The sequence below is a fragment of the Equus caballus genome, chromosome 14, assembly GCF_041296265.1.
Source record: "Equus caballus isolate H_3958 breed thoroughbred chromosome 14, TB-T2T, whole genome shotgun sequence".
In the NCBI taxonomy this organism is placed as follows: domain Eukaryota; kingdom Metazoa; phylum Chordata; class Mammalia; order Perissodactyla; family Equidae; genus Equus; species Equus caballus.
In genome coordinates, this window is record NC_091697.1 from 58963251 (window position 1) to 58977344 (window position 14094).

Here is a 14094-nt window from a genome sequence, read left to right on the forward strand (position 1 = left end):
CTCCTCTTTTTGCTGAAGAAGACTGGCCCTGAGCTAACATCCATGCCCATCTTCCTCTACTTTGTATGTGGGATGCCTACCACAGCATGGCTTTTGCCAAGTGGTGCCATGTCTGCACCCAGGATCTGAACCGGTGAACCCCGGGCCGCCAAAGCGGAATGTGTGAACTTAACCGCTATGCCATGGGGCCGCCCTTTGCTGGAGTAGTTTTTCAGGTAAGTCTTTGAGGTTTGTTCTGACTCCAGGAGGGCTGCTCTGAATTGTCTCTTTTTCTGGTGAAGTAGTTGCCCTATGGGTTAGCTTGTTGCTCTAATGGAGCTACCAGTCTCCTCTTAATTGTTTACCACCACAGTCTCCACTGTTTTCAAGAGCACTCTTAGTCTTCAACTTCTCTATACTCTGTTTCAAATGAAAGTATTTCCTGTGGGTACATATTCAGAGCTCTCTGTTCTTCTGGACTATTTCTCCTGGGCAAAATCTCTGAGCCCCTGCTCCAGAGTTGGAGGCAGGGAAAGCAGCCCTCAGAGTGACATCCCCACTTTATGAGTTGAACGCTGGATGGGTGTGGTAGCCTCTGTCTTTTTTGCCTTGCCTCTCCTGGCATGGAATCTCTATCCTACAAACAAGCTGGGACTAGGGCAACCAGGGCCCCAATATTCTCGGCCTGTGGAACTTGGGGTGGAGCTGCCACTTATGACTACTGGCTGAGTGGAGGATGGGATCGCCCAATCTCCTGGCTCACTCCCCAGGAATTAAGCCTCTGGAATTTGGAGCTCAGGGGCTAGAGATGGGGCTAATGTCCTCTTAAAATGTTCTCAGTATCTTTATTTCTTCGTATTATAGGCAAAGAAAAAGCAACTACAGGTGGAGCGGCCTCAGTGAAGAGTTCTGATCATCAGAGGCTGAACCAAAGCAAAAGACTCAAGGAGTTTGAGTGGGATGGTAGGGATGGGAGTGGAGGGGCCTGAGAGAAGGAGAAGGGGTGCTCAGGGACCTGGCTTTCCCCCCTTACATCCTGGTAGTGGGTCTGCCACAGCACTGCCAGGCTCCACTCTGGGAATGTAAGCTAATGGGATGATGCCAGCCACCTAGCACCAAGGAGAATCTCTGGAAGGTGCCACTGTGACCCTGCCCTCCAGTGCTGTGAACACAGAGCAGGAGCCGCCAGCCTTGGGTTGTCTGTGTCAATTGCTAGTGCATGTGAGTCAACCCAGCCCTTCCCCAGAGCCTCCATCCTCTCTGCACCATCTCTGCTCCAAATGGAAATCGGTGCTTTTCTTTTGGGCTCCAGAGACATGCTTCAAATTATACCAAGGTTTCAGATAACAAGGCAGGCCTGCATTAGCTTTGAACACAAATTGAATTTAGCCTGTCACAAGGGAGAAATTACAGTCCTTTCAGAGGCCTGAGGCACCTAAAGCTCCTCTGACCAGCCCTGCCAAAGCCTTGTTTTTCTTAATACACCACCCTACCTTTTGGACTCTGTGTGAGGGTTCTGTTGCCTACCAGAGGGATGGACAAAGTCTGTTTATCCAGAAACTTGGCAGGAGGTGCGAGTGAAGCAGCCTCTAGACAAAAGCACATTCTGAGATCTGGATGCTCATTGTCAGAGGAAGATAGCTGAGAGGCAACAGGCAAACTGTTTTGGGGGTGAGGCAGCTGATAAACAAACAGGAAAGTAGATTCAGGCCAGAGCTAGGAAAGGCCCCCGAGTCTCCTTTATTTGTTCTGCGGCAAGATCTTCCTGAAGCATTAACTGGAAATAAAAGTCTCCCTGGTGTTGGCTAGAGGCAGAGGTCCCCACAACATAGCCCCTTTGGAATCTGCCAGAGGGCAGGTCTGAGTATGAATTTGGTTAATATTCAGGCTGTCCTGACAGCCAAGCTTCCAGTTCCCACACTTACAGGGCAGCCTGCAGGCCTGATAGAAAGAAAACAGCCTAAACCTACCTACTGCCCAAAGTCTTCACCTTTGCCAGAGCCTACCCAGGCCCCAAAGGAGGCACATCCCTATGAACTGCCATATGGAGTCCCATGTAGCTGCCAGCCAGATCCAGGCTCGTTCTGTCTCATAGTTCCCTCCCTTGCTGCTCCCAATGCCTCCCATAAGTGCCCTGTGAGCAGAGGATGAGGCTTCCATGTTCCTACTTCATACCTTTGGGCTGTGAGTAGAGAATCAGTGTGTCCTATTGTCTATGTTGTGACCCCAAGTCCCAAGAAAGACAGTACAAGGCTTGTGCCTCCAGAGGTCCAGGCTCTTTGCTAGAGGCTCTATCATGCTTAAGGGCACAGCCACCAGCAACTTCACCCACTGGTTCCTAGAGGATGCAGTCAGCTGTAGGAGAGGAAAGAAGTCCATATGGTGGAGAAGCAGCCCTACCTCAGGCCACTGGTGGCCTGCCACAGAAAGCTGGTCCTTACCAAACAAGGTTCGCTCAGGGCCTCTAGAGCATGGGGCCTAGGAGAAGCAGTGCTCACCTCAGAGATGACTGCCTAGTTTTCCCAGCCCGTGGACTAAACAGGGTCAAGTCTACCTAATGTTGTTCCACGGGAAAAGAGGACATATTTGAGGCCAAGGCCAGCCCATACTTAGACCCTGGCCAGGAGCCAGGCTCACCCCTACTGCTTGCCCTGTGGCCCTGCTGATAACTCTCGGCTCCATGGAGAGCAGGGCATTTGCTATCCTTCCTGCTCCTACAGCCTCAGGGCAGGAGGTCTCTGAGCTTCCTCATACATAAGGCCTTTGCTCTGTGGGAGGCCACGGCACTGATGGGCTAAATGGAGGACGATGCCGAGCCACCACAGTAGATCTCAGTGACAAGAACTCTATCATCAGACAGACTGTTTGGGATACTTGGCATCCCTTCCTTCCCAACAGAAGCTTCAGTCCCAACCCACTGGGCCAGAACACCACTCCCCGCTCCTGTTCTTGCACTGCCACCAATGGACAACTTAGCTAAGAGGTAACTGGCATTCCTGGCATCCCTAGGGGCGAACACAGGCTTCTCCAGCCCTGACTGTAGAGACAGATGAAGGCCCTTACATTCTTTAGCCCTAAAGTGAAAAATAACTTGGTTCAAACTGGAACAACTGGAGCAACAAAATAAATAAGGATAGTATTAGATTATAACTCATGGAATAAAATAAATATGCATGAATCTATACTTATATAAAGTAATAATTGCATACATAAATAAATGGGAGTGAAGGGGATGCTCTTCTTTACAGAAGAATTCCAATTAAGAAATTGAAAGGAACGTATAAGGAATGTGGGAGATGCAAAATCACCACTAGGCAAATACCACCGTAATGGTTGTTTCAGTTAAGGTCCTGTGATGGATGCTAAAATCATGGGTAAAAGTTGGAGGAGAAATAGGATATTTTATAGTCTTAAGGTATCTTCCCCAAGATACTAATTATGAAGGGGAAAGAATAGTAACTCTATGGTGGAGAAACCCAGCAGACACCAACCTAACCAGGAGATCAAGGTTAACATCACCATAATAAGCCACATCGACATTATGTACCCACTGGTATGATGCCCTGAGTACACATTGCTTCTATGGGATTCTTACCAAAAACTACACAAACTCAATCTTACCATGAGAGAAATTACACAAACCCAAATTGAAGGATTCATCAAAATAACTGATAGACTCATAAAAAGCGTAAGGTCATGAAAGATGAGGAAAGACTGAAGAACTGTCACAGATTGGAAGAGACTAAGGAGACATGACAACTAAATACAATGTGGAATTCTGGATTGGACCAGAAAACAGAAAAAGGACCTTAGTGGAAAAACTGGCAAAATTCAAACAAGATCTGTTGTTTAGTTAATAATATTGTAAGCAACATTAATTTCCAGTTTTGACAAATGAATTATGGTTATGTAAATTGTTAACATTAGGGGAAGCTGGGGGAAGGGTATAAGTGAAATCTCTGTACTATTTTCACAACTTTTCTCTAAATCAAAAATTATTTCAAAATAAAGTTTTAAAGAATGTGATTCTTAGTAACTGCCCAGGATGAATAAATTGGACTTCACAAAAAGCCCCCAAGGAAGGAAACCACCTTATGCATATATATATACAGACAGATGTACTCATGCAAGTCCCAACTTAGACACCAGATTCCTGCCTCCTAGGATTCTATGAAAGGCATTTCCACAACAGAACATGCCGTCCTTGGGTTTCTGGCTGATCTTATCATCCCTGTGAGGGGTGAGGGGGTCGATTCAGGTATCCCAAAGGGTAAGCCCATTGGGAGATCCTGCACAGAAGTGTAAGCGAGAGACAATCTGAGGACAGTCCCTCTACCTGTATTGTACCAGCTGGGATGCAGAGAACCTGCTCAGGGCTCCTGAGCTTGACCCTGTGGGAGAGCTGGGGCCATTCTCCTACTGGCACTGGCCAAGTCAGTGTGGGTTTGGACCTCTGTTGTATTCTTTGGGCCCTCGAACTTCCACCATGGGGAAAGGGACTCATCCTCCAGCAAGTCTCATCACCCACTATACTGGCTGCAACCTGGACCTTAGGATAGCTCCCACTATGCCCATGGTGCCTAGCCAGAGGTGATGAGGTCCTGCCCTTACCTCTCCTCAGTCCCCACCTATGATGTCCATTTGCTGGTGCTGGGGGATGTAGCACAGCTCACAATCGCACTGAGTCCTCTCAATAACTCATACAAGTGGGGCACTCTTATGAGCCTCATTTTAAAAAAATTGTAATAAAATACACATAAGATTTACCATCTTAACGATTTTTAAGTGTACAGTTCAGAAGAGTTAAATATATTCACATTGTTGTAAAATCAGTCTCCAGAACTAAACTAAAAAAACTAAAACTCTACACCCATTGAATATCTCCCCATTTCCCCCTCCACCTAGGCCCTGGAGACTACCATTCTGCTTTCTGTTTCCATGAGTTTGACTACTCTTCTTATCTCATATAAATGAAATCATACAGTTTTTGTCTTTTTGTGACTGGCTTATTTCACCTAGCATAACGTCCACAAGGTTCATCTGTGTTGTAGCATGTGTCAGAATTCCTTTCCTTTTTAAGGCTGAATAATATTCCATTGTATGTATAAACCACATTTCCTTTATCCATTCATCTGTTAATGGACATCTGGGTTGCTTTCACTTTTTGGCTATTGTGAATAATGCTGCTCTAAACATGGGCACACAAATATTTCTTTGAGACCCTGCTTTGAATTATTTTTGGTATATATTGAGAAGTGATACTGCTGGATCATATGATAATTTTATTTTTAATTTTTTGAGGAACTGCCATACTGTTTTTCATAGTGGCTGTACCAATTTACATTCCCACCAACAGTGCACAAGGATTGCAATTTCTTCAGATCTTTGCCAAGACTTGTTATTGTCTGTATTTTTGAAGCGGCCATCCTCGTGGGTGTGAGGTGGGATCTCATGGTGGTTTTGATTTACATTTCCTTGATGATTAGCGATGTTGAGCACCTTTTCATGTGCTTGTATCTCCTTTTAAAGATAAGGAAATTGAGGCCTTGAGCAGTGATGTAACCTGCTGAAGTCAGCCAAGAGGTTAGGGATGGGGACAGAACTGACCCTCCAGTCTGACTCCAGAACTCCTCCTTGTGCCACACATTTCTGCGGAGAGCCACCCCACCCTGCTCACCCTGGTGCTTCTCCCGTCCTTCCTCCCAACCATCAGGACCACTTGCCTTTGATTTTACTCCAACTGCCCAAAAAGGAAGCAAGGAAGGGAAGGGCTGCTGAAAAAGGCAAATCCTGGTGCATGTGTATGAGCGTGTGATGATGTGCGTCCCCAGATGTGCCCACAGGCCCCTGTGAATAGGGCCCAACAGGGGTAGCTATGGACTTGGAGGCCAGCAGCTACCCACCCCTCACACCCTGAAGTAAACAAAACCAGAGAGGAAGAAGAAAGAGGCAGGTCAACCCAGCTGTCAAGAAGGGCTGTAGCTAGTGGGGCCAGCTCCAGCTCAGGTGCTGATGACACTTCCAGGAATTGAGGTGGGGTGAGCTGACCCCCAGTCTTAGATGCCTCAGGACCAGGCTGTGGGCAAGAGGTGGGCAATCACATGGGCTGAGTCCACTTTCCACTGGTCCTATAGATTCTGCTGCCACCACTCCTAGCTGGCCACCAGTCTCTTGCCAAGGCAACTCCCACAGCTTCCTCATTGGTCTTCTTGTTTTTCATAGCAGCTAGACTGAGCTCTTTCTAAAAACACAAATCTGACCATGTTCCCCCCTGCTTAGAACCCTTGCTATTTCCTCGCTGTCCTCAGAATAAAATCAACTCCTCAACACACCTACAATGCCCACTGTGAACTGATCCCTGCAGGCATTTCTAGCCTCATCTGCCATCCCAAGCTCCAGCTGCCCTGATCTACAGGAATTCCATCTACAGAAGCTGCTGTGTTCTTTGCTGGGGTAAATCCTACTCATATTTCTAGACTCAGCTCAAATTTTATCAACTCTTCTTGGAGTATTTCCTCACCCTGTTATGCCCACAGAAAGGGTAATATATTTGCTCCAGGTCACACGGCAAGCCAGCCAGGATTTGAATTCAGGCTCCAGAACCCTATTACTAACTAGGGTTGATATTAGCCCTCTCTGGAACAGGGCCAGTGTGCCCCATGGGCATCTGAGCTTTGAGGGCAGGCCCTACACCTCAGATGTCTACAGCCTAGTGCCCAGCACAAGGCCAGACATGGTGTCTGATGATTGCCAAGTTGTGCTGAGGGAAGGGGATTAATGACTTTCAGAGGCCACCCTCAAGTTTTTCTTGGGAAGAACATAGAGCAGAGGAAGGGCTAGAAGCTGGGAAATCCTACCTGCCTGGTCAACAGTAGGAAACTAGTCTGTGAGGATACCTTCCTGAGAAGGAGATATGCCCTGACCCACCATCTGCTGTCTCTTACCAGATGCGAAGCAGGAAACGCAGTGGGTGAAGTAGTATGTGGGTGGCCTAACTCTTGGAACTTAGAAAACTTGCTACCAAACCACTTAGGATGCTAAGGGGCGAATGGCATAAGCTGGAGCCACTGTCTACTGCTGGGCCCTACGCTCAGAGGAGTCTCTGTGAGTTTGTCTCTCCCTGAGTACCTTCAGGCCAGAGATATGCCTCCTCTGGTTCCCTACACTCAGCCAGCATCAAGAGGCCCTCTGCTCCTTTTCAGAGAAATTGGAGCCTCAGGACAGGACCCCAAGCCTCACCATAGGTGTACGGCAGAGCAGCAGACCCCATGATGCTTCCAGAAGTCTGTGGCTAGGGAACAGGGCAGAACTTCCTATGCCTTGCCCAGCAGAAAGGCTGTTCTCTGTGTTTGCACTTGGGCTCAGCAGTAATCCCTGCACTCCTCCTCATGCCTGTGGCAGGAACTTGACTCAGGCTGTACATCTGGGCAGCCTCTAGGCTGTTAGGAAACATTTTCATCTGTTGTGAAACTCGGAAAGGAAAAGACGGTTGGTAACAACACTCCCTTCTCCACACCCTCCATACTGGACAGAAACGGCCAGGAGTGAGCCTCAGGTGAGTCCTGCTCTCCTGGGCTGCACACTTGTGTTAGAAGCATAACCTAGTTAGTTGCATGCCAGCCAGGTTTGACCGGGAGTGGAGGACGCAGACCCAGGACTGACGCAGATGGCGGTCGCTCACACACCCACCTCGGTCACGATGGTGGACAGGTAGATGTCCTGGCTGAACTCCCAGCCATCCAGGCAGCTCTCCTGCTCCAGCTGCTCCAGGTCCACATCGCGCCCCGGCTCCAGCCCGAGCGCCGAGAAGTTGGAGATCGCCTGGAGCCGGTAGCGGCGGCAGCTGTGCGGCACCTCGCGGCCGTCCTGCAGCCGCAGCGGGATACTGTGGTTGCGCCACGCGCTGCTCAGGTTCGCGGTGTCCGGCACCCGGCAGCGGTGCTCCGGGGTCCCCCCCAGGAACACGATTGACATACCATTGAAGCCGTTGGGGATGATGCTGGCGCTGAGCAGGAAAAAAATGAGGCGCTGGAAGGGCCCCCACTCGCCCAGGAAGGCGGTCACTTCGTCGTAGTCCCGCATGCTTCCCGCCACTGCTCTTAGCTTGCAACAAGGGATGAGAAGAACGTTCCCCGGACAGTGTCGCGCGGTTGAGGGCGTCCCCCAGAGGGTGTCAGAACGTTCTCGGAGACCAGCCAGGCCGCGGGCAGCTGGGTCGCACACTCGGGGACCGTTCCCAGGAGACAGGCCGCAGGGGTGGGAACGTTCCGGTGGACGCAAAGCTGGAAGTCACCGTAGAAACTCGAGACCACACCTCCATCCCGGCTGGGGCAGCGGAGGGGAAAGCGGCCGGGCGGCCAGGGTGGGGCTCCCGGGCTGCTCCGCCTCGTGCTCCGCCCCTGTTGCCCCCGGCGACCTGGCTGTAGACGCCGCAGGAGCTTGGAGCTCAGCGGTGCAGCCTGCCTGTGGGGAAGGAAGCTCGGCTCCGGCGCACCCCGCGTCCCCCGCGACCCCGACGTGCTCAGCTCCCACCCCGGGCCGCGGTATTGGGCCCCACAGTGGGGAGTGGGAGAGGGAGGAGCCGAGGCCGGAGAGCAAAGTCTTTGAGAGGTTGGCCCTGGCCCTCTGCAGCGGCGTCGCTCCAGGCCTTGCCTGAGGCAGGGGTCTCTCTGCTGTCCCTTCCAATCCGAGTTTGAGTTCTTGCGGCCTTGGGCGGGGCGCGGACCAGCGAGGTAGCGGAGTTGCTGCTCCGGGAAACCTCTGCGGGCGGGCGCAGGGTCACCGGGGCGCGCCCTTCTCTGGCACGCACGCCGCGCACGTGGCCGGCACCAGCTGACAGGGCGCTCACTCCCCGCCAGTCCTGGGAGGGCTGCATTCAGTCACCAGCCGGCGGCGCCCGGAGAAGCGTCTTCGGGACACCCAGGAGTCTCACCTTGAAAAAGGGGAAATAAGTCCAGAGCCCGGAAGGGATGAGCGAGGTCACACTGCGTCAGAGATAGCTCAGACGAAGGGAGGTGGGAGGCAGGAGTTACCAGGTCCTCCCAGCATCCTGCTGGGGCCTCTAGAGAAGGCTTCCACACGGAGCGCAGTAATGGAGGCGCTGCTGTCACCACTCCTGGCTTCTGATTTTGATCTCTTCATTCTCCCCACGCTCTTTACCTGGGCTGGCTGCCAGAGCCTTCTCGGACAGGAAGGCCTCGGGTTAGAAGAAGGGACTGACCCCAGTCCAAGAACAGAGGGAGGGAGGAAGAGAAGGCCCAGTCTGGCGCCCAGATTTGGCAGGTAACCAGAGCAGGGACCACATTCTGCTCAGTGCCGAGTCCTAAGGCACCTGCCCTGTTGTGTGAGCTACCGGGGTGGGGGTGGGTCGGGCAGGGTGCCTTCTGAGTCCTGGGTTCAGGAGGCAGGCCAACGAGACTGACAGGAGATTTAGTACAAGTGTGTTTGCTCCTCCAGGACCTGATAAGAGGCTGAGGGACATTTCTGCCCCATTTTTTGTAGTCTCCAGTCTGACCCCTCCTCTTAGGCTGTTTCCACCCCCTTGGAACCTGTTTCCTTATCTATAATAAGACCATATATCCTGATGTGCCAGGACACCTCTAATTTATGCCAACTAGTCCAGTGAAATTATTAATAGTGCTTCCTTTTACTTTCAAAAGTATCCTCCTTTGAACAATATTTTATGTGGTCATTGTCTTACTTAACATGGATTTCATCCTTCCACCCTCCGTACAAAATGAATACCCAAGTGCACTGCTCATAGTTGGACCCGTTGGGAGGATTTCCTTTCACCACTGTCCTTTAGGGGCACTCCTAAGTGGGGCTGTGTTGCAGTAATAATCCATTTTGGGGCTAGTATCAAGCTAACCCATCTGTGAGTCAGGGTGGAATATTTTTTCCCCCTCTATCAGTTGGTTGTAGAGAACCGCCCCCATAAGACCATAGCTTTGAGTTGAGGGAGAAGTGTTGGTTAGCTAAGGTAGGTGTCATAGGAGTCTGAACCACTTATTCATTAACTTACATACGTCATATGGACCTGCTCAGTCCTGATCCTGCCTCTACCATTTCTATTATATGATGGATTGCTGATGTGCTTGCTTAATCTTATGACTTGATAGACTCTGACAATACCCAGCTCATACTAGATATCTCTAGTTGCATAGATCCTTGATGTCCCATTGCCAGGCACTCAGTTTTTACTGTGGCCAAATAGCTGTTCTCTGCTGAAGAAGACATGACCTTGCTTTGGAACTCTAGAGATCTGTACTGAAACTCTTTTATTAGAGTTTATCAGAGACACCACCCAGTATCCTTATCACCATGAACACATCTAGCACCATTTATTCTGCTGGGTCGTATGGATCATAGGGCAGGGAACCTTGTACTATAATTGGACACACTGTAGAGCTCTCTTTTGCTCCGGGCTTCACTCAAAATTGTGAACCTTTCAAGTCACCCAATAAATGGGTCAGAGTAGTATTTCCACTAGGCACTATGCCTTTTTATTAGTGGTGGCAAGTACAGGGTACAACAACTTGCCTTTAACCTACAGGGGATGATCTGGTATGCTCCAGACTACTAGATCTCTACTAACTTCACTTCACCGATTTGTTTCAAAATAATATGGGATAGAAGAAGTGAATGAGGATACAGATGAAATAAGATTGGCCATGATAGCATTTCTAGAAGTTCATTTTACTAGTTTGTCTATCTTTATATACATTTAACTCATTCCACAACAAAAAGGTAAGAAAAAAACTTCACCAGTATGAAGGAATCCCATCTTCTGGCATGCATGTGTCTTCCTAGGACATCTAGAGTACGTGTTTATTTTTGCTCACTAGGTCAAATTAGCATTATGTCATCAATACTGTACAGTGGACCATCATGACATTCTTTGGAATATCAAAAACAATCAAAGTCACTAAATACTATATTGGGACAGAGAGCAGGAGAATTAACATAATCCAGGGGCAAGAGGTGAATACGTACTGCTATTCATCCCACATAAAAGCAAACAGCTTTTGATCCTCCTTACTGAAGGAAATTGAGAAGAAAATCTTTGATGTTGCTGCTAATCTCTGCAATTCCTCCCAGGATGTGGTTTCGCTTCTGATTTAATAAGTTGGTCAAAAATGTGGGGGTGTTAGAGGCTTCCATTTGCCTCTTCCTACGATCATGGCTCTTATTTAGTAGAACAGGGAATAACCGTTAGGGTCTTGTTAGCTGCTAGGTGTATCTATCCCAGTTATGCATTTAAGGACCAGGGAACTACAGTGTTGATCTTTAGACATGTTAGAACTGCTTGCATGAGAACTCCATTTACTACCTGGCTTTCGTGAGCCTCTCATCTAACTGGAAGACCACAATGGTGTTTCCCATCCTCTGGCATCAGTGCCAGCTCATACGCTGAATCCAACAGGCCTTGAAAGGTCTGGGTATTTCCCTTTCCCAAGCCAGAGTCACTCTGGTAAAAGGCCATTGCTATGGACTGAGTTGTGTCTCTTCCAAATTTGTATGTTGAAGCCCTAATCCTCAATGTGAAGTCTTTGGAGATGGGGCCTTTAGGAAATAATTAGTTTTAGATAAAATCATAAGGGAGGGCCCTCATGATGGGATTAGTGCCCTTATAAGAAGAGACATCAGAAAGCTCACAAGAAGGTGGTCATCTACAAGCCAGGAAGAAGATTGTCACCAAGAACTGAATCAGCCAGCACTTTGATCTTGAACTTTCCAGCTTCCAGAACTGTGAGAAATAAATTTCTGTTGTTTAAGCCACCCAGTCTGTGGTACTTTGTTATATTAACTTGAGCAGGCTAGCCACAGATCCCTTGTGGGAAAAGCTTGGGGAAATAATCATTACATATACTTTTGGCAGTATAGGAGGGTTTTTCCTAAAGGAGACTTGGCCTCCTTTTCAATCCATAGGCTCTAAGCCTGTGAACTGGCCTGGATTTGGGAAGTTTGTGAGGAAATACCATGTTCCATTGTGGCAACTGTCATCAGCCTTCTGCTCACTAGCTCCTGATTTGGGAGATGAGGTTATTATACAAGTCAGGTAAGACCTAGTCATCTGCTCATTTATTTAACTCCTAGGAACACCATAGTCTATTAGCCATCTCCATAGCCTCCATGGGTGGAAACCCTCTGGCTACCGTTTTGGTCTTGCAATTACATCTACCCTGCCTGTGTGTTGATTAAGTGCCACCAACTGGCATCTGCTATTCTAGAATCCTATCACCCCCACTGACACTAGGGATCCTCACCTGTGCATTTTGTATTGCCTTAGTGAAGGGAGTGTCTTCTGGACTTGTCTGGGGAATGTAATCTGGCAACAGGTTCTCTGGTCTTGCATGATAAATAAAATGTAACATTCCCACTCTCCTGAGCCTTCTGACTCCTTTGATACTCTGTCAAGAAAGTTATGGCATTTCCACCTCATTTCTATAGACCTTAATTGTATTGAAGTTTCAAAGAGCCATCCCAGAAGCATATGAAGATGGTTTTATGTATCCTTGCTTGGATGTTAAACCTAGAATAATGAGAGAGTGCTCCCAGGTTAATAAATTCCCACACGTTATCCCTGTTCCTACCAGAACATGGGTGTGTCATTTTTCTAATTTGTATGCTGTTCCCTTGTGGATCAGGGCCTGAATTTCCCCACTTAGGCTTTGCTGAGAACTAACCCTAGTTATTGGTCTGGAGGCAATGAGGGGAAGTAGGGAAAGATCTTGAGGAGGATAAGCATCGTCTTTGGAGCCACTTGCCTCAGGAGGATCCTAGGCAGGGATTCCAGGCAAGGAGAGGCTGCTCTCCTATAGCAAGGGGAGGAGAACTGTAGCAAGCAAGGAGAGCTGCTGCTGCTGGCCTTGATGTTTTAGGGGAATTTTCACATTAATCTACCTAAATGTCCCTATTCTGTGTTCCAGTGTCCTACACATTTCCTATCAGGGCTATCACTTTGTCATAGGAGACCCAACAAAGCTGGGCATGCAGCCTTTTTGTGTGTGTGACTCTCCTACCCTTTTGGTTAAATCAATTAAGTCCTGGGCTTGATTTCCAGCACAATCTGCCCTGTGGCTGCAGGAGAAGAGGGTCTCTCCAGAAGCTGCCATGGAGGCCTCCTGGCTTACACAGTGTGCTTTGAGTTTATAGTTGGCTGACCTGGGATTATCATTTTCTTTTTTCAAGGCTTCTAAAGCACTTAACAAAAGCCAGTCAACTCCACGGTCCTTATAATCACCACTGTCTTCATACGTTCTAAGTGCCAAAACGGGGAGTTTCTCGACCTTGGCACTCTTGAAGTTTTGTGCCAGATAATTCTTTGTTGTAGAGGGCTGTCCTATGCATTTTAGGATGTTTAGCAGTATCCCTGGCCTGACCTACTAGATGTCAGTAGCATTCTCCCTTAGTTGTGATAAAAAATGTCTCCAGACATTGCTAAATGTCCCCTGGAGGGTAAAATTGCCCCTGGCTAAAAAACACTACTGGAAGCCAATGTTTCACTTTCTCCTTGCATCCCATTCTAATCTACCATGGATAAGAACTCTGGTAAGTGATGCTACTGCATGCCAGGGGTTATTACCATCCTACTCACTAACAGCAATGGGGTCCTTATCTCTGTTTGAAAGGTGAATATTCCAGTTCTAGAATCCCTTCCTTGTAAATCTGCCTTCTAGACTGCCTTCTATTTGGCAGTGGATCTAAGGGAACAGGAGTAAGGGACTGTGGAGAGTGAAACAGAGAAGAAAAGCAAATGAAAGGGTAGAGCGTAGAGTTGTTTACAGTTATGGGAAATTGGGGGAATGTGTCTCAGAAATGTCTGTCTAAAGTTCAGAAGTAGAAGTAGGCAACATTTATCCATAGGTTTCTATTCCTTATTGGCTCAAGTGTGCTCCATTGGGGGTTAACTTCCCCACATTTCCAGATTACACATGTGTGAGTGTTGAGCACGTTTCTGTATGTGTTCCATGCCTCAGTGTCAGAGGATTCCTGGAGCAGAAAGTGAGAGTTAAGCAGTGCCACTGAGATTGGGCCACCTCAGAGAAGCTGGTTGCAACATCAGTGGCTGGAGTAAACAGTAGGCCCGGAGGATCTGAAGCCATGAGAACAAGG

The 14094-nt window shown here is 48.5% G+C and overlaps 1 protein-coding gene and 1 long non-coding RNA gene across 4 annotated transcripts in view; one reads left to right on the forward strand and one right to left on the reverse strand.

Annotated features, from left to right (window-relative positions):
• LOC138917295 (uncharacterized) overlaps nucleotides 1-4012 on the forward strand; it is a 30899-nt gene extending 26887 nt beyond the window's left edge. The window contains exons 2-3 of the long non-coding RNA XR_011425082.1: nucleotides 22-215; nucleotides 844-4012. This is a non-coding gene — a long non-coding RNA (uncharacterized lncRNA). The remainder of the gene's footprint in view (nucleotides 1-21; nucleotides 216-843) is intronic.
• Nucleotides 1-9081, reverse strand: part of SLC22A4 (solute carrier family 22 member 4) — a 58842-nt gene extending 49761 nt beyond the window's left edge. For 2 of the 3 annotated variants that reach the window (XM_005599442.4, XM_070233119.1), the window contains exon 1: nucleotides 7669-8779. In XM_005599442.4, the coding sequence (XP_005599499.1) occupies nucleotides 7669-8061 (393 nt within the window). In that variant the 5' untranslated portion in view covers nucleotides 8062-8779. Of the gene's footprint in view, nucleotides 1-7668 lie in introns of all 3 variants that reach the window. The other variant, XM_001504449.7, reaches the window with a different exon arrangement.
• Nucleotides 9082-14094: the final 5013 nt, after the last annotated feature.